Source organism: Felis catus, chromosome B1 (assembly GCF_018350175.1).
Source record: "Felis catus isolate Fca126 chromosome B1, F.catus_Fca126_mat1.0, whole genome shotgun sequence".
NCBI classification, from domain to species: domain Eukaryota; kingdom Metazoa; phylum Chordata; class Mammalia; order Carnivora; family Felidae; genus Felis; species Felis catus.
This window is the reverse complement of record NC_058371.1, coordinates 175,045,034-175,065,902: the sequence shown is the minus strand read 5'-3', so window position 1 is coordinate 175,065,902 and position 20,869 is coordinate 175,045,034. Positions and strand designations below refer to the sequence as shown.

General features: G+C 36.4%; 1 protein-coding gene and 1 long non-coding RNA gene across 9 annotated transcripts in view; one reads left to right on the top strand and one right to left on the bottom strand.

Annotated features, from left to right (window-relative positions):
- Window positions 1-20,869, bottom strand: part of ARAP2 (ArfGAP with RhoGAP domain, ankyrin repeat and PH domain 2) — a 211,663-nt gene that overhangs the window by 100,880 nt on the left and 89,914 nt on the right. For all 8 annotated transcript variants that reach the window (XM_045056485.1, XM_045056484.1, XM_003985471.6 and 5 more), the window contains 6 exons: window positions 16,850-16,965; window positions 13,820-14,019; window positions 10,443-10,528; window positions 9,527-9,709; window positions 4,205-4,379; window positions 3,612-3,746 (listed from right to left, as the gene is read on the bottom strand). In XM_045056485.1, coding sequence (XP_044912420.1) covers window positions 3,612-3,746; window positions 4,205-4,379; window positions 9,527-9,709; window positions 10,443-10,528; window positions 13,820-14,019; window positions 16,850-16,965 — 895 coding nt within the window. The remainder of the gene's footprint in view (window positions 1-3,611; window positions 3,747-4,204; window positions 4,380-9,526; window positions 9,710-10,442; window positions 10,529-13,819; window positions 14,020-16,849; window positions 16,966-20,869) is intronic.
- Window positions 1-20,869, top strand: part of LOC123385090 — a 191,906-nt gene that overhangs the window by 147,785 nt on the left and 23,252 nt on the right. The window lies entirely within an intron of this gene.

Genomic DNA, 20,869 nt, shown 5'->3' with positions numbered 1-20,869 from the left:
TGTTCTCTGTATTTATGATTGTGTTTCTGGGGTTTTTTCTTCGTTTATTTGTTCATTTGTTTTGCTTTTTATTTTTTTTTTTAATTTTTTTTCAACGTTTTTTATTTATTTTGGGGACAGAGAGAGACAGAGCATGAACGGGGGAGGGGCAGAGAGAGAGAGAGGGAGACACAGAATTGGAAACAGGCTCCAGGCTCCGAGCCCTCAGCCCAGAGCCTGACGCGGGGCTCGAACTCACGGACCGCGAGATCGTGACCTGGCTGAAGTCGGACGCTTAACCGACTGCGCCACCCAGGCGCCCCTGTTTTGCTTTTTAGATTACACATGTAAGTGAATTTATATATAGTATTTGATTTGACTCATTTCACTTAGCACAATAACCTCCAGGTCCATCCATATTGTCCCAAATGCCAAGATACCATTCTCTTTTATAGCTGAGTAATAATCCATTGTGTGTATGTATGTATGTATGTATATGTATGTATATGTATGTATATATACGTGTGTGTGTGTGTGTGTGTGTGTGTGTGTGTGTATATATATATATACCACATCACCTTTATCTATTCTTCTATGGATAGACATTTATGTTGCTTCCGTAATTTGGCTATTGTAAATAATGCTGCATACATCTTTTTGAATTACTGTTTTCGCTACCAGGTCATATGGTACTTCTATTTTTAATTTTTTGAGGAATCGCCATCCTGTGTTTCACAGTGGCTTCACTGATTTATATCCCTACCGGCAGCACATGAGGGTTGTCCATATCCTTGCCAACATCTATGTCTTGTCTTTTAGATCCTAACCACACTGACAGATGTAAGATGGTTTGGAGATGCACTTCCCTAATGATTAGTGATGTTCAGCATCTTTTCGTATGTCTGTTGACCAGCAATTATATATTTTAGGCACAAGTCAAAGACAAAATATTAACAAGTCTCTTGCACTTTTACACTGGTAATAACTTGATTAGAGAAATGGACATTTATTCAATATGTATTTACACGTGACTACTATGTGTTGACACTATTTCAGGCACCAAAGTTTTGATAAGCTTGAATAAGCCAGCAAATGCCAATGCCCCAATGAGTTCTCACTCCAGAGAGTGGGAGAAACAAATCCATAAAGGAGGGATCATCTTCATGCCATAGATGCTATGATGGAAGCAAGCAGTACCCTATGAAAGGAAAGAGCTGCCAGCGACAGAATTCTTTAGTAGCACTAAACTGTTGCCTGAAAAATGAGAAAAAGCCAGACTGGGGGAAGTGACCTCCTTGAAAATGAACAGCAACTACAAAAGTCCAGAAGGTCAGAAAAGAACATTACGTGTTGTAGAAACAGAGGACAACCGTGTGGCCAGGCATGTGAGTGTAGGGAGGAGCGATATGAGATGAAGCAGGGAAGGGACAGGAAGGTCTTTTAGGTCATAATAAGGAATAGGGCTATATTCTGGAATGGGAAGCTGCTAAATATATTCAAACAATGAAAATATAAGACCTGTGAATTGACAAATCATAAAAATTATCATTAAATCTGCTTTTGTAGAATAATTTGGAAGGAAACTAGGGTAGTTATTGGGAGACAAGTAAGGGAGGCATTGCAACCCAGAGTACATGATGGGCCAACTGATTCAAGATCTATTTTGAGTTTGAAATGATAGAACTTGCTGACAAACTGGATGGAAAAAATGAAGATCATCGAAGAGTGCATTACCAGGAGATTATTCTCCAATAAAATAGTATCTGTTGTGCTACACAGCCAAAGTACAAAAGCTTAATTTCATAGTTCTTAAAACAGGATGTTCCAAAGTGAGAAAACATCCCTAATTAAATTACATATACAAAGAATGCACCAGATTCTAAATCCATAGTCAATTTAAAAGATAAAAGGAAAGAATGATTTAGTCACAAATTTAAAGTATTAATTTATTCCTCAAGTGATTAAGAAAAGCAATCTATTTCACGGAAATATTAAAACAAACCATTAAGTCTATAAATATTATAAGCTCAATGGTTTTTATTTTGTATTTTATTTTTGCCAAAAAAATAAATGAAAGCTTATTTTTAACTGCTGAGTGCTTATGATACACTGAAGTTTTAGAAAGAAAATCTCATGTTTCAATTTCCCTATTTCATCTTTTTATAAGTGATTGAAGGGTGGATATAAGGTATCCCACTATTCAGAAGAAATAGTCTAGAATATCTGTAAATTTATTTACAAGTACATTAACTGCCTACTATCTGATTATTTTAATAATTACTACAGTCAATTCATAGATTATTCAGGTACTCCCCTCCCCATTTCTGACCAACTTCTGACTACGTAAGGGTAAATACTAAAGAGCACTAGAAAATGAAAAAATCTCTATAAAATCTTCATTTATTATTGGTTATATTGAGTAAGCAGAGATATTTAAAAATCAATTGCTGAAGGAACCAAAAACATCTAAATTCAAAATGTCACCAGCCATCACACTTGGACCAGGTCAAAGCATTACAATAACAATTATAACACAAATCAGATGTAAAATTCTGTTTCATGCTGAGCATCTCCATTTTTCATTATGAAGATTATAGTCAATGTACATAAAGTCCCTAAAGGAATGCTTTACACATAGTACCTGCTCACTAAAGGATAGCTACTGTTTTCTGGAAAATCTAATAAAAAAATATAATTCTACTTAGGGATATCATTTCTTTGGACATAAAGCATTTATACTGAAATAATCACTTTAAATGCACAAGAATCAGGATTAACACCCTAAAGTGAGTTTTTTATCCTATTGTTCCTTTGATAGAGTAGTACAGCTGGATTATACCACCTAGGGAATTAATACTAGGCTCCTGAGCCTCTAAACACCCAACACCAATTGGCCTGTACAGCTTAATCTCTCTTAAATTCTCTTTGTTCCAGTAAGACAGATCTCATTACATTTTTCTGCCTACATTTCTCAAATTAGTTCATATGTATTCAACAACGAGCATGAGACCTGTGTCTTTTTCATTTTTGTAATTCCTAATGCTTAGCACATGCTTGACACAGGAGCTGGATGCAGAGATGGATAAATGCCCACATGACTGCTCTGATAATTCCCCAAACCTACAATAGGTTGTTAAATTAAATTACTTCCAATCATTTTTTGAAACCATGCTTAAGCTTGATTCTACTTATACATGCATACACTTATAATCAGAACTGAACTACTTCATATCACTTAGTATGCCGATAGAATAGGTACTGAAGGCTTGTCAGTTCTGCCTATGTGTTGAGATTTATCTACCTAATCTCACCAGTTAGGGTGTCTGTCCCCAAGGAAAAGGGCTGAGTTTCACATTTCTTTGGAATAACCCTTAAATCCTGAAACAGAGTTAGCTGGCCCTCAAGTAGACATCAGTGAATTCTGTTGAGAATTCACACAGCATTCCAACCCAGTGGTAAATCCCTGCTGCTGAGCATGAAATACTATCTGTGCCTTGAAGCATTTAGAAACCCCTATTGCAAGATCAAATATAACATCTTAAGGGGAAAAAAATCATAATTTAAACATAATTGTTTTGATAATGAAATAAAGTTTTACAGATAACAAAATCTAAAAGCAGCAGAAAAGATACCTTCAAGCAGTTTTTTCTCTGTAGAAAGTTTAGAAGCAGCGGCAGAAGCCTGATACAAAAAGTCACAGAGGAACATGGATTGGGAAGGCTCTTGACCTAATCCACCTTCAGAGTGAATGTCATGTTGAGGGAAATCTGGAAAAATTACAGAAATTATACATGTGAAATCTAAAATGTACATAATTTATTTCCCTTTGCTTATGAATATATAGGTGAGTCTTGAGCTAGAAGAAAAGTTACTTCAAATTCACTACAGAATAAATATACAGAGATATTTTACTTTGCACAGAATTTGCAAATAAGCAGTTACATTTATTATTCACATATGGAAATTAAATTTGGTGACAACAATTACATGGCATTAACTATTTTAATTTTTAATTTGTAAGATTAAAGAAATATATGAGATTTACTTCCTAAACATTTTCCTTGAAATGAAACAAATATGGTCCTCAACATCCCCCATCTTTCTAACAATCACACTTGTCTTCATTCTGATGGTTCTTCTTATTTGAGAAATAAACAGATTTGTGCTTCGGTCATTTCAGGGATACATGAGAAGAGACCAGGCTAATGCAGGGACAGGGACTAACCTGAGAATTTGTTATGGTAGAGAAACTCCATCTGCAGGCTCTGTCCCGCCTTCTTGGCCAGCAGATAGGGGGTGCTATGCACAGGGTCTCCAGTTGCACACATGACATCGGCTCCACTGAAGAGCAAAGCCATTGTTTCCAAAACATCTGGTTTCACTACAGCAGCACACAGAGCCTGGTCATTAAAAGAAAAAAAGACCTATTAAAGGAAGAAAACACAATTCTAGCTACTAAAATGAGTGTAAGCCTACCAAGCCATTTATAAGATGAACTTCGTATTCCTTTTTTAACCAGGAAAACTAACAATAAGTATGCCCTGAATTAAGCAATAGGCTCAAAAGGCCTTTGTATGAATGTAAATTACAACCTAAGACCTCCAAGTTTTAACTCATTGTTCTGTTGCTGGGATGTTCCAAACCTTCCAATCCATTGTAGTTGCTCAGGAAGACATTTTTTATGCTTACGTACTATAATAATGGCTAGTGCTCAGAAACTGCAAAACATTTAAAATGTAATAATCAAGTACCTGTTAAATCTTTTGTCATATGAATGCTGAATGTATGTATTTTTCAGCCTAATCAAGATCTATATAATTTTTTAAACCATTGTTGTGATTTGGGATTCTGAAAGATGAGTGCAAAGCAAACACAGAATCTTTTCTTTTGTGTGGAGTTATGTGTAGGGAGGAGGAAAAGCAAGCAGGAGGTAATAATTAACAACATGAAATACTTACGTTATACATTATTGTATAAATGGCTAGGAACTGCTGGAACCTAACTGTGTTGTTGTTTTTGTTGTTACCTTGAGTAATCTGCCTTCACTTACCCTTCACTTATGCCTTTACTTATCCTTCACTTCTTCTCATCCCTTCTTTCTGCTTCCTTACTTTTCTGGCTTCCAAACCCTGTGATTTCAGCACCTGATTCCATCTAACTCTTTAGCCCAGGACTCACCATTTCACCTCCTTCTTGACAGGGTGCACCTGGACAGATCACTGGTTAATTTACCCTCTATAATGCAACTTCCAAATAATTGCTCATTTAGCATCCCCATTTGCAGCTCTGGGGTATACAGCCAAGAGGTCTCAGGATGCATTCACAGTTCCAGCCCTGGATGGTCAACTACTAAAAAATGTACTTAACCTTTCCTACCATAGTCTCACCAACCAACATAATTTCCTTTGCATCAGAATCAAACAGCCTGACTTGTATCTGACTTTGTACTTATTCGCTAGGTGATCTTAGGCAATCCCTTCTCCTCCCTGGGTCTTAGCTGACCTCATCTGCAAAATGAAGGTGTTAGAAAAAATACCAGCTAACATCCCATCTTCTGCAATAGCCTTTGTCCTCTCATTTAAATCATGCGTATTTTTACTCTTATTCTTTCATCCCCCCGCTGTTTTCCTTCACAAAAGACTGTATTTGCTATGGTGTATTTACTGAACTCTGGCTGTTCATGGACAGTCTCTTTTACCTGACTACCACTCTCATGAATAAAAGAAACACATTTACATTTTACCACAATTGTATTCCCAGAACCTAAAAAAGAACTCAGAACTTGTTAAGCGTGCAATAAATATCCACCACAAACACTCAATGGGAAAAAGATGGTCTCTTCAACAAATAGTACTGGAAACTGGATAACCACATACAGAAAAAAATGAAACTGGAGCCCTACCTTATACCATTCACAAAAATGCACTCAAAAAAGATTAAAGACTTAAACGTAAGACCTGATACCTTAAAACTCCTACATGAAAACACAAGAAAAATCTCCTTGAAATTGGTCTTGACAGTGACTTTTTGGAGACGACACCAAAAGTACAAGCAACAAAAGAAAAAATCAACAAGTGGGACTACATCAAACTAAGAAGCTGCTTTACATCAGAAAAAAAAAAAATCAACACAATGAAAAGGCAACCTACAGAATGGGAAGGAGTATTTGCAAACCATACCTCAGATAAGGAGTACGTATCAAAAATATATAAAGAACACACAAGCTCAACAACAAAAACACATAATTGAAAAATTGGCAGAGAAACTGAATACACGTTTTTCCAAAGAAGACATCCAAATGGTCAACAGTTACATGCAAATATGTTCAACATTATTAATCATCAGGGCAATGCAAATCAAAACCACAATGAGATGTATCTCACACCTATTAGAATGGCTGTCATCAAGAGAACGAGAGATAAATGTTGAGGACGTAGAAGAAAAAAGAACCATTATACACTATTGGTGGAACTGTAAATTGGTGCAGGCACTAAAGAAAGCAGTATAGAGGTTCTTTAAAAAATTTTAAATACAAACACCATATAATCCAGCAACCTTACTTCTGGTGTGTGTGTGTATATATATATATATATATATATATATATATATATATATATATATATATATCTCCAAAGGAAATAAAAACAGAATATTAAAAAGATATCTGCAATCTGTTATTAAAGAATTATTCACAATAGCCAATATATATGGAAACAACCTAAGTATCCATCAACAGATGAATGAATAAAGACAATATAGTATACGCATACTGCGCGCGCACACACACACACACACACACACACATGCACACACACACAATGGAATATTATTCAGCCACGAGGAAGAAGGAAATCCTGCCATTTGGGACATAGATGGAAGCTGAAGGCATTATGCTTAGTGAGATTAGCCAGATGGAGAAAGATATGTATTATTTATCATTTAAATGTAGAATCTAAAAAAGCCACCTCATAGGAACACAGATTAGATTGTGGCTACCAAGGGGCATCTGGGTTGCTCAATCAGTTAAGCATCCGACTCTTGATTCTGGCTCATCATGATCTTGTGGTTTGTGAGTTCAAGCCCCGAGTCAGACTCCACGCGGTCAGCATGGAGCCTGCTTGGGATTCTCTCTCCCTTTCTCTGCCTCTCCTCAGCTCACACGCACATGCAGCTTGCTCTCCCTGTCTCAAAATAAACTTAAAAAAAAAAGAGAGACTGTGGTTACCAAAGGGTGTGGGGGTGTGGGGGTGGGGGAAAGAGGTGTTGGGGAGATGTTGTTTAAGGTATAAACTTGCAACTAGAAAATAAGTTCTGGATATATAATGCACAATGCAGTGACTATAATCAATAATGTTGTATTATTTACCTCAAGATCATTAAAAGATCTTAAATGGTCTCAAAAAAAGAAGAAATGATAATTATGTGATGTAAGAGAGGTGTTAGCTACAACTACAATGGCAATCATATTGCAACTGTATAAATGTATCAAATCAATAGGTTGAATAAACTTACACAATGTTGTAGGTAAATTATATCCCAATTAAAAATATATATATTCAATAAATTTTTGTACAAATTATTTACTGATATGAAGAGTACCATTTTTAAGAACCCCATTGTAGAAATAAATCCCAATGGGTATACTTCTCTATAATATTCTTAGGAAGAAGGCAATTGCTAGTAATTAATGTAAGATTTATCTAACGTCTGAACTCATGGAACTGTGTGGTGTAGCAGAGAAGACTTTATTTGGGGACATCAGTATACCCACTAAAAAGACACCAATTACCATCAGAAAGCAAGAAACCATTGGATGAAGATACGCCCTGGTTCTGTAACTTTATCACAATTACTTCCTCATATCCACAATTTACTATTTATATGCTTATTTATTACGGACCTCTAGTGCACAAAATTAATCGTAATCCTTCGTTAATGATACCCTGTTAGTATTCCACACATGTCTGGTCAATTATTTTGATAATATAATTAACACCAATGAAACTACCACCCAAAATAAAATTGTGTCTTAGTAATAACCTATATAAATAATAGTTCCCAAGCCCCTCCCTCTTGCCATCTCCCTCACTCTCCTCTACCTCAGGTGCCCATTCAATCCTTCATTTTTCGTGTGCCATTCACTGCCTTAAAATCAATTGATAGCCTCACTCTGTTATTACCAAAGATGTACAAAGACTAAAAACTTACTTTAGGGGAACTAATCTGATATGTAAATCAATTTTATAATCTTATAATTTCTAGAGAAGTATGAAAAAGGCCTTTATGTGTTTATTTTCCAAGATGTTTAGCATAATGCTACTTATTTGACCATTTTTATCCATAAACACTGCCACTAAAAGCATACCAGAAAACTGATAACCATGAAAGAATGTATTCTCTAAGAATAAAACAACAGGCATATAAAAAGCACATGTATTAAATATCTACATAGACAAGCCTCCTAACACACAAAAAGTCAAAGCAGCAATTTAAAAAAGGGAAGGAGGCAGGATGCTTAACAACTTCTTTGCCAAAAGGGTAAAGAACAAGTGGGCAACATAAAACAGTCACAAGTAGATCTGGAATCACTCAGCCAAAGGCAAATAACACTTCAGGTCAACAGCACAAAGCAAACCATTGCTTCTAACAATACACTGAGTAAATGATGTAGATTTTGGTGACACAATGTCAGCAGTATATGAGCTGAAGTTCTGTTTAGTGTCCTGTCCCTAAAATAAGGGAAGTTGTCACAGTTTTAAGAATAATGGACTAGGTTTGATGATGCCAGGGTGGCTCAGTCAGTTAAGCATCTGATTCTTGATTTTGGCTCAGGTCATGACCTCATGGTTCCAGGGATCAAGCCCTGCATCAGATTCTGCGTGGTCAGTGTAAGAGCCTGCTTGAGATTCTCTCTCTCTCTCTCTCTCTCTCTCTCTCTCTCTCTCTCTCTCTCTCTCTCTCTCTCTCTCTCTCTCCCTGTATCTCTACCCCGCCCCTGCTTGTTTGTGTGCATTCATACATGAGTTCTCCCTCTCAAAAATAAATAAATAAATATGGGGATAAAAAGAATAATGGACCTAAGTTAGCTAGAAACTCAAGTGATGAACAAAGAATTTATCTACTATTCATAATGAATTCTTAAGTAAAATAATGGTAAAATCAATAAATAGTACAATCTCACAAATGGAAATAAAATTACATTAAGCAATACTTTTATCAGACAGTAAAGGACGTTTTAAAACTCTTCAAAATCCTTGACACATATTTTTAAATTTTTTTTAATGTTTATTTCTGAGAGAGAGAGCGAGCGAGCAAGGGAGCGAGCACAAGTCGTGGAGGGGCAGAGAGAGGGAGACACAGATTCTGAAGCAGGCTCCAGGGTCTGAGCTGTGAGCACAGAGGCCAACACAGGTCTCGAACTCATAAGCCGTGAGATCATGACCTGAGCCAAAGTTGGACGCTTAACCGACCGAGCCACCCAAGTGCCCCTTTGACACGTTTTTTAAAGACATCAAGATCTACATCTATTGTTAAATATTGTTGATACCTTATTTAATTCTTCTTTGGTGAGAGACGCTAGTAGAGTCTTCCTGAATCTTCCTTCTTTGTACTTCTGAGTGATAAAGGTTTTTCTCTTTTCTACGGGTGAGTCCATGTGTAATTCTTCATCTTTTTGAAGATTACCAGCCCAGAAGTCATTTGCTCTTTTGTTTCCAATGACAATAAAGAGCTGAATTGTTAAAAAGTTATAAAACAGTATCAGTTCATAAAATGTATTTGAATCTGTAAAAACCTGACTCACAAATTAAAATACAACTTAGTATAAAATGTGCAAAAACACATGAAAAACCCAAATCTTTCAGGAAGATGGAATGTGAAAGCAGATATTATTTCTATTTTAAATACAGCCTCATTGCTTTTAATAACAGTACAAGATTAGCTAGGAAAGAAACTGCAAGCAACCAAATTGCAGCAAAAGCATTATTATTTTTTGAAGCTCACATAGAGACAGATTCATTTAAAATGGCTGAGTAGGTGGGTTAATGTGGTCGAGAGTGGTACTAAAATCCAAGAAGAAAATGGAAATGGGAGACAGAAAGTCAGATGAGCGCAGTTAATGACAGAGCATGGCCAAGAGAAAGAAAAGAAAATTCTGCCAAACGTTTTCATTCACTTTTCTAATTTTTTATCCATGCTGGGTTAAAAAGAAAGAAAGAAAATTTTGGCTTAGAAATAAAAAAGCTGTCAAGCCTTTAAAAGTAGGTGTTACTATTAGATTCCTTGTACTTTTTATTTTTAAAGTAACTATCTCATTTAAGAAGCATTCTAAAAGTTGGAGTCGAAAGCTACCACTATCAGACTATGAGCCATTTTTACAGTGTGGTGAGAACATTCTCGCAGAGCTCCTAAAGTAACTCATGCCACTCCACTGCTAACTACCACCACAGTTAAGTCAGACTTACCTCAATGAGTTCATTGCTCCAAATGCTGGCATCCATTTTCAGACTTCTAACCTTGGAATCTTTTGGTCCTAAAGATCTATGTTGTCCTGAAGTCAAAACACAATTGTACTTCTATTTTAATTTGTATGTAAATGTATTTTATTTTTTTCAAAATGTCTATGTGTACACCTATGTGTATATGTATATATCCTTTCAACTGAAAACACACCAATATCTACTTTCTTTCATGCCAACAGCATTAAGAGTAGTGGTGATAATTATACAGAAATCCCAACCACGATAAGGATAAAAGTAATCATCTTTATCACTACCTTGTGGTGGTATAAAACTACAGTTTTAAAACTATGTATATATCTGTATGCCTATATATGTGTGCATGTTTATGACGTGGCAATTCACCATCAATTACAGGTTACCAAAACCTTTTATGACAGGTGTGTTTAAATCACTTGTATGTGAACACAGATATCCTAAAAACAACAACAACAACAACAACAACAACAACAACAACAACAACAACAACTAGGTGTGTGGTCATAAAGGTCTTGGAGAAAACATCCTAAACTTTAGTTTCCAGCTCTACCAGGTACTGTGCTGGTCCTCGGAATTCAAAAGATGTATAAGAGTTGATATGTTCTCCACAGACTATAAATAGTAATTACAGTAGAGAGTAAGGGCAAGACCAGAGTTGAGTACAGGTTTCACTGAGAGAATATGGAGGAAGAGCACTACCTTAGCTCAAGCAAAGACTGAGACAGTTGCTGCAAGCCCTTAGTACTTTTTGTATATTACATATTACAACTCTAATAAACGTATGTCTAAAAATCTTCAATGGATTCTTTATTCTCTTCTTATGCCTGACAGAGAATAAGAACTCATCATTCTACTCTCATTGACTCAATTATCCTGTATAAATCATCATTACTGGGCACCTAGGAATGTGTAGATGCTTTATAGGCTGAGAAGGAACAAAGGTATTCAAGACACTGTCTTTATCTTAAGGATTGTTTGCCTCTGAGCATGAAAGCTCACACCTCTCTCTACATTAGGGAAGAGGTTCCTTTCCTCCTTTTGTTAAAATGGAAACTACTCATAGCACAAGCTTCTAAAATCCAAAGGGTAGAAAGATGCATAGGTTTGCATTTATGAAGATGATCTAAAGGTAACACAGAAAAAAGTCAAGCTCAGAAAACATGCAGAAGAACTGGCAGGAACCCCTGGAGTAGTGAAGGCAAGAAATGACACAAACTGAGTTGAGGCAGCAGGAGGAGAAACAAAAGGGAGCACACATGTAGAGATCCTTAGATGATAAAAACGGATGGAACTTGGTGGGCTTTAAGGAAAGGGGAAGGGTCAGGAGGCTCTCACAGGCTTTAGGCTTGACTGCAGGGTAGACAGTATTGCCTCTGACCAAGATGTGGAATATATGAGCATGCTCAGTATTATGTAATGAGTTGGGCAGCAATGACAGCTCCATTTTTTTAAATGTTTATTTATTTATTTTTGAGAGAGAGCGAGCATGAGGGAGGGAGGGGCAGAGCCAGAGGGAGACAGAGGATCCAAAGCAGGCTCCGCACTGAGAGTGAGATCATGACTGGGCCATCCACGTGCCCTAAGAGATCCATTTTTAATGTGCTGTTTTTGAGCTATCCTGAGCAAATCCAAGAAGAGACTCCAGTAGGTAGACCTAAGGGTATGGTGTTCAACAGAGTGAGAATCGCCCACTTACGAGTGAGTGCTGAATTTAAATGATAAATAACATCTTCAGGAACATCAGAGTGAAAGACAATTGAAGATGTAACTGAAAGGAACACCTTTATCTTCGGAGCAGGCCAAGGAAAAGTAACGTGAAAAAAGGATAACCAGAGAATTAAGAACACACTAAGAGAAGATGGTATTTTGGAAGTTAAGGGAGGAGGGAAAGTCAGAGAGACAGTGGTCAAATACTGCAGTGTCTAACACTGCCAAGGTGACAATAAATAGAGGAACTGACCACACACAAACTGAGAGAGAAAATGCATTAATAAACATGGTGAGAATATTTTTACTGGACTACAGAGAAAAGAAAACTGATTACAGGATGAATAAAAAGCAGGAAGTGAAAGAAATGAAGAAAATCTGTGCAGAATTCTACTCTTGAAAGTTACCCTGTCTATGAAGGGGAAATGAGACAGAAAATGACACAAATGAATGGAATGTTTTCCGGAAGCCAGCGTCAACAGGACAGACTTGCCTAACTCTATATGCCGAAACAAAAGAAACCATGGTTGCATCATTACAGAGAGGGAATAAGTGATGAGGTGAGGATCCTAAGGAGAGAAGCAGCGGACATAAGTAGAAAGAATATCCTTGAACAAGACAGAAGCTCTCTTCCAATGAGCCTAGAGAACAAAAAAGGTTGGGGAAAAAATACAAAGTAGAGGGGGGATAGCTGATGCTTCTTCTTATTGCTATTGATGTTAATTACATCCTGACAAAATCTTAGCGTGCTAAGAAATGTGGAAGCACAGAGCTCTCAAAAAGTACTAAGGGCTTGCAGCAACTGTCCCAGTCTTTGCTTGAGCTAAGGTAGCACTCTTCCTACATTTTCTTTCACTGAAACCTGTACTCAACTCTGATCGTGCCCTTATCATACTCTACTGAAATTACTATTTATAGATCTGTGGAGAACATAACAACTCTTACACATCTTTTGAATTCCCAGGACCAGCACAGTACCTGGTAGAGCTGGAAAGTAAAGTTTAGGATGTGGCTGACTTTTCCAAGACCTATATGACCACACACCTAAGCTGTGTGTTAGGTGTTCACAACTGTGAACCCCCAAATACACTGAGCTCTCAGACTGTCTGTAAGTTATAATGTCACAATAGGATAACCAGTCATAGTCCCGTTTCCTCTCATAAACCTCAATACTCTTTGGAAATGCTTCTATATAAAAACTCTCATTAAAAGAGACACCAGATGTGGTATACCAAGTTTAGAGCTCAGAATGACCTTGATGTGAAATATACATCCTAAAAAATATAACTGAGGATAAGATGGGCAAATCACACAAAGATGCACGTGTCTTCAGGGTACATTCTGAAACACACTCACCTTAAAATCTAAAAATGTCAACACTGTCTTTATACATTCCACACATGGTCCAGTAGGCACACAAAATGATTACATGCTTAAAAATCAATTTCTACATCTAAGTCATGCATAAGAGAAGTTTGGAATGAGAAGATATTTCTAAATTTAATTTAAATGTAATAAGCTTTCTCTGTTTTTCTTTTTCCACAACTGTTAGCTGAAACACATTACGTAGGACAATAAAGAGCATTCGGTGCCAATCTGCCACCCAACAGTGATGAGCATAACTTATCACTAATTACCTGCACACTTCTTACAGATGACAACACAGAGATTGATGGATGCCCAGTCAGGATCCGGGGCTTTGCAATCTGCACAGCTCCTGTTGGACTCATTGAACCAAATCTTCTCAGCTACTTCATAATCAGAGAGAGTTTCTGCTATCGATTGCTGCACAGCTTCAATCCACTCTTGTTTCTCTTTTTCAGACTCGGCTGTAAAGCTGCAACAATTAATGTTTCTGCATTATCGATCTCCCTTGTAAAGGCCAATTAAGCAGTATGTTCAGTTTGCATATTCATTTCACTCACAAATTAAACAGCAGCTGAAAAATATGCCTTCCAGGCAGCTGAATAGTCTTTTCTGTTAAAAATCATCTAATTTAAAAATCTACTTTTTTTTTCCTTTAACATCCCACATTGCTTATGAATCTGTTTACATATCTCAAACCAAAATGAACATGCACATTTTTCTGACCAGGATGTAAAAATTACCTTGTTAGGTCAAGAGCTTAACTTAAGAGGCCATGTTTCCTAAGCAGTGGTTATATAATAATCAATGAGAAACTGGCAGAGTTTCAGTGTTTCAGGACTATTGGATTATTTTGCCAGGAAACTGTTCCATGATAGTCTGAAACTAAATTATCAAAAACACCCACCAGAAATTTTGATTTTTTTCAGTCTTAAAAATAGATTTTCTTTTTTAATTAGAAGAACATCCAGATGGCTTTAAGAAACTGAGAAATCAAAAAAGTTTTAAGTGATTACTATTCTAACAGAATTCTAACTCATTTTTAGTCATGTTCTGATTTATCCTAATTCTTAGTGTTTATTGGATACCTGAGTAAAAGGACAAAACAGTAAACACAGGCTCACTTTAAGAAATATTTGCTGAGTACCTACGACGTGCCACAAAACGTGCTACAGGGCTCCAAACTCAGTCAATGACCTGCAAAATGTTCCACATTAAAATTTTCTGTTCTGAGGATGAAAACGTTTTGAAATATAATGAAAACAACAGACTACTAACACAGTGCAAATAATCCATAAGGAAACTCAGTAAACTACATGGATATTTTTTGAAGCACTTTCTGTTTCTATCATCAGTGTAATATTCATAAACTTCTTAGGTGGTTTCTACTTTATTACATAGAGGTTGGTCACAGCCAATAGTTGCTGGTACAGGATTCTAAAATCCTTGGAATGTCCTGAGTAATAAGTGCCTTTTGTAGGCTTATGAGATCATTTGTCGTTGGAGGCGTAAATAGCTTCAGGATGGGAGCTGGTCAGGAGAAAGACCAAGGCAAGACCAAGAAGTGAGTAGGGACTTGGACCTTTCAGCCCAAACCAACTGAGAGAGGTGCTCGCAATTAAGTTAATCACCAAAGACGAAGGATTCAATCAATCATTCCTACAGAATGAAACCCCAATAATAACCCCTGAACAACAGAGTTCAGATGGGCTGGTGAACACAGTGAAGTGCTGAGAGGGTGGTGTGCCCAGGAAGGATGGAAGCTCTGCCATACTAACCCCCTATACCCTGCCCTGTGCAGCTCTCCCATTTGGAAGTCCCTGAGGTGCACTGTTTATAAGCAGCTAGTAATAATAATTACACTGCCTCTTGAGTTCTGTGAGCCATCCTAGCAAATTACTGAATCTGGCACAGCAGGGGTCATGGGAGTCCAGATTATGGCCAAGATGGAAAGAAGTGTGGCTTAGTGGAGGGGCCCATCTCTTGTGACGAGTGTGAAGTGAGGGCAGCTCTGTGGGATTGAGCCCTCAACGCGTGGGGTCTAATGTTCAATCCTAGTAGCTGCTGTGAGAACAGTACTGAATTGTAGGACAACCACTTAGTATTTGGAGAAGTGGTTGGTGTGAGGAAAAACCCCACCACATATTTTGTGTCTTCTAGAAGTACTATGAGTAAAAACACTTCACGCAATGTCTACATTTTCAGTTGAGGCTTGAATCTGCATATGTGAAAATGAAGTTTGTTATTCTTTAGGTGATTATTTTTTCCTCAAAATTTGAGCCAGTAGACAAATTCTGACAGATAAAATGAGTACCCGACATGGGAGTATTTTTGAAGTTGCTAAGTAATCGCTAGTCTTTCAAAGGCCTCTGACAATTGCTTCTGACCTGCAAACTACCCTGTGATATGCTGATTATTTGTGACAAATGAATTAATGTGGCTGAGCTCACAGACACTGACTTATGCCTTTTCTGTGTACTAAAGCTATGGAATCATTATAGATTATTAAAACATATTAGGAACTTTTTATTCTTATCTTATGAAGCAATTACAGGAATACCATAAAACAAATATATAATGAAATGTTAAAATATCTGATCAATAAGGGGTGCCTCGGTGGCTCAGTTAAGCATCTGACTCTTGATTTCGGCTCAGGTAATGGTCTAAGTGTTTGTGGGACTGAGCCCCATTTTGGGTTCTGCACTGAGTGTGGAGCCTGTTTGGGAGTCTCTCCCTCCCTCCTTCTGCTTTTCCCTGATGCACGCTCGCTCGTGCACTCTCTCTCAAAATAAACATTATGTATATATATTTGATCAATAAGTGCTATGAGATCCACCACCATCATTTTAAGCAAGAGTTCCTTTTAGGAAATCATTATGGAGCAAATTGTAATCAGAGATTGATTTTAAAAGAGGATTGCATTTGTGTAGGCTAAAAGAAGGTAAATAAAAATACAGCTTAAAAGCAATGTAATATTCTTTCTTTATTCCTTCAAAATGTGAAGGAATTTTTCATATATTGTTGATAAAAATTAATATACTTATCAAGCCTACTAAGAAAAAAGGTATTCAGAAAAGACTCAAATCTCATGAAATTAGTATCTTTGTAGGTTGTGTGATAATTCAGGTCACTTTTACAAGGTGTTTTTATATACTGGCTAACAAATTAGACAATAATGGAAAAGAACCAACATGATTTTATTAAGTGATCTATAAGGAATAAAACCACCACTAGCCATGTAAAAATAGATCACCCAAGCTTTCTTGGGATAATACAAACAAAAACGTTTAAGTATAACTTACCTAAAACTCCTGTAGGGAGTGATTATTTCAAAAGACTGTTTTACAGTTCGGACCACTTGCTTTACATTTGCAACATTCATAGGAATTATGGTAATACCAAGTCCACTCCTAAAATCCTAGTTGGGAGAAAAACATTAACACATTATAAAGGAACAAAATTATGGATTTGGAAAGTACCACTATATTCCTTAAAATCCAATAAATCCTACTAAATTTTACTACACATATATATGTGGAATTAAATAAATCATTAAAGATGGAATGACAGTGGTTTTAAGCAGGCACTCTAAATACATGATAACCCAGTGCCATTCTAAGCTGGATAGTTGGGCTACGGATCAAAGATGGGCTTCTTTCACATAAAACGTTAAGCTGACCAGGACACAGATCTTGAACTACACATGCTTGCTTTCACAAGTTAGCCACTTTTTCATCTTTATCCTTTCAGAAAAGGAAACTAAGAGTTAACTAGTCCTTACCACATGCCTAGCAATTTTCTACGGGGGGAGTCAAATGGCACTCTGAGGTTGTTATAATTACTATTTATAAAAAAGAAGGGGAAGCCAAGGCCCAAAGAGATTAATGTCACATGTAGGGTGCAGCTAGCTGGACATGGTAGAAAGGGACTGAAACTCAAGCTGCCTGATTGGTCTTTCTTTGCTTTACTATGCAATGTTACCTGTGCTCTGTCACATTTTCTCCTCTACTCTCACAAAAAAACATTACTTATTTTATAATTTTATCTCATTTCCAATATTTTATTATTTTCCTCCTCCTTCAATTAAATTCTTGAGCTCCTTTAATACTACTTTGGTATGAAAACTCTCATCTGTTCAATACCTACAGCTACTGTGTTCACTTTGTCTCACCAAAACTAGAAACTGTGCAAAAGGTTACAAAGTCTTCCTTCTAAAAGCATTAAAGTTTGAAATATTATCAAATCATAGGGTTTTGGAATTTGACTTATCACATTATCTCAACACTTTAAAAATATAATTATTCTCTACCTCAAAAGATTAGTTATCTATGTGAACAGGTTCAGATTAAATGTGCTCTGAATTCCTAAATTAAACCTGACTAGAAAAAGTAGCCATACTAAAGAAAAACTAAAATATATATATATGTATATATATATATATATATTTATTTATGTGTGTATATATATATAAATATATATCTTATATATAAAATATATACATCTAATATATATATATATCTAATATATATAATATCCAATATTAGATATATACATCTGTATATATAACCTATACAGAGAAGGCCTGTGATGTATTTTTTTTCTATTATTTTGCAACAGTGTGTCTGTGCATCTGTGAGATATATATATATATGATGTATATATGTATGAGATATATAGATATAGATATATAGATATAGATACATCTCACAGGCCTTCTCTGTATAGGTTAAAGTAAAAATACTATTTTCCCATCTTCCTTGCAAGCTAGGAGGGTAATATGTCTTAGTTTGGGTCAATAAAATATAAACAATTCCTGAGGTGGGGCTGGGGGGACAAATCTTGGAAGAAGAAACACTTTTACCCCACACCATTCCATCTTTCGTTGAAAATACATCTAGAAGCACAGAAGCCATTTTAGAACATTAGAATCCTTGAGAGGAAAAGCCTGAGGACAAATTCCTGTACCTGAGGATGCCAGGGTGAGAAAAAAGTAGGAAGACCTTGTTCCTTGGGGGCATCAGCTCTCTGCTGCCTATACCAAGAGATTTGTTAAAACAAACAAATCCCTATCTTGGCAATCCTTGGGGTTTTTGCCATTTGATACTAATGCAATCCTGACTGATAAAATAAGGGAAATAAAATAATGTTATAACAAATTGCCCCCACTTGTAAAAGTATCCAGAGTTTTCATTCATCAATTGCAGAAAAGCCTCTCTACATTTTTTTTTAAATGTGCAAGTGTTTAGTTAGAATAAGGAAATGACTCATTCATAAAACATACCATCAACTTGATTTTTTTTTTTTCTGATTAAAGTACAAACAGCTTATTCTATTAGGAAAAAACAAGTCAGAAATTGAATCAGTGATATAAAAGAAGATGCACAGACACGCTAAGTGTTGCAAAATAATTACAAAAAAATACTTCCACTTCGTAAACTCATTTAAAAATCAGTACCTAATGTGATCTATATGGACAAGGGGAATCCAACTTTTCCAATCTGCTCTATTTTAAGAAGTTTCAGCATATAGGTTCAAGGTTATACTTATAATTAAAAAAAAAAAATTCTCAATTGTCCATACCAATTCTCCGGCTAGATAATGTAACTGTTGAAGACACTCCCAAGGCAAGCGGTTGAAAATTCAAATTCTCTTTTATAAATGAAGAAATAAAGTAGGGGTAACAAGGTAAGATTTTTTTCATTACTGAAGTATAGTGGACGTACAACGTTACATTAGTTCCAGGCACTCACACACAGTGATTCCACCTCTCTGTAAGTTGTGTTCTGCTCACCACAAGCATAGCTACCATCTTTCAGGCAAGGTAGGATATTTTTAAAACAGCTTTCTGGTGGCCCAACTTGATATAGGAGTTGATATATAGACTCTAGAACAGACTGCATGTCCTTCAAACAATTCTCCATAATGAAGAACTGACAAGAGCTGGATATGCCAAGTTATATTCTCTGATGAGGGCCTGGCTTGCAGGTACTGTGTGTTACTAAGGGCAGAGATACATACTCAAACCTTCCGACTAGCAGATGGCAAAACTGACCATGTTTTATGGAAAATGATGAGCCTCATCTAGGCTCCAGCTTGGATTGGTGGCCCCTCATTTCTACAAGCAAGGTGTGAAATGTCTATATCCATAAAACTGCAATTTCTGTTAAAATAAGAGAGGGTCAGCTCTAGACCCCAAATTTCTCCCAAGCAAGGCAAAGATGAGTTTTTAGGCTGGATAAAAATTGTAACCCATTTATCAGCTGCTGGCCATGGCCATATGGTTTTGAGTAATTAGAGTGTCCACTGAACTCACCGACACAAATGGACTGTAAAATGTACAGCAGAGTAACAAAATAAATGTCAGTGCTCTTGAGAGCTATTAAATATGAAACAACTGTTTTTCTTATTAAAAATATTTGTAAACTATAAGCCCCTTTTTCAGTCTATATTTAGAACATATCTAATCCCTCAACATTCATCAAAACTACCCATGTTGATCTCTCCCTATGACCCTGAGATTCTGATCCACTGAATTAGAAAGCAGAGCTTAAGAATCTTCAGTTAAAAAGCAAAACTACAGCCCTATGATTCTCATATGCAGCCAATGTTGAGAAAACTGAATTAGACAGCAGAACCAGCTGTAGAATCTAGACAGGATAAGTCTGCAATATGTAAATATCAGGATATCAACAGTTCCCTCTGCCTTCCGTAGAGAAGAGGAAAAAAAAAATGCAATGATTATACAAAAATCATTTGAAATCATTATGACTACTGGTTAAAAATACCAGAACACAGTGACACATTGGTTTTTCAAGATCCTAGGTGTCCTGGGTAACCACCCCTGTGCTAATGTCTAGAGGATTCAGATTAATGTCTGAAGAATCAGACTTCATTAAGCATATACAGTACACTCCATAATTGGTTTAACATCTATTTGTGTAGTGCTCTGAAGCTTACTGAAAGCCATGAACCCTCATTTGATCTTGTAAATTATTCTGTGAAAAAGGCAGAGCAGATATAGCCATTTTTTAAATGGGAAAATTCGTCCTGGCAAAACAGCATTTAGGAAGTACTCAGTGAATGCCAGAAATCATGCTAAGTCCTGAGTCTGCACAAGAGCATAAGACAGGGTACCTACCTTTTGGAAGCTTATAGTCTAAGGAGGAAATGAGAAAGAACTGTAACGAGTGCATGACTATAAACACTGAATCCAGCCAATCTCTGAAAAGAGAGTTATGTTCATATGAGACTTTCCAAAGGAGGTGAACCTTGATGAAATAAATGACAAAACCTAGACCAGCTTGATCATGTATACCTCTCCT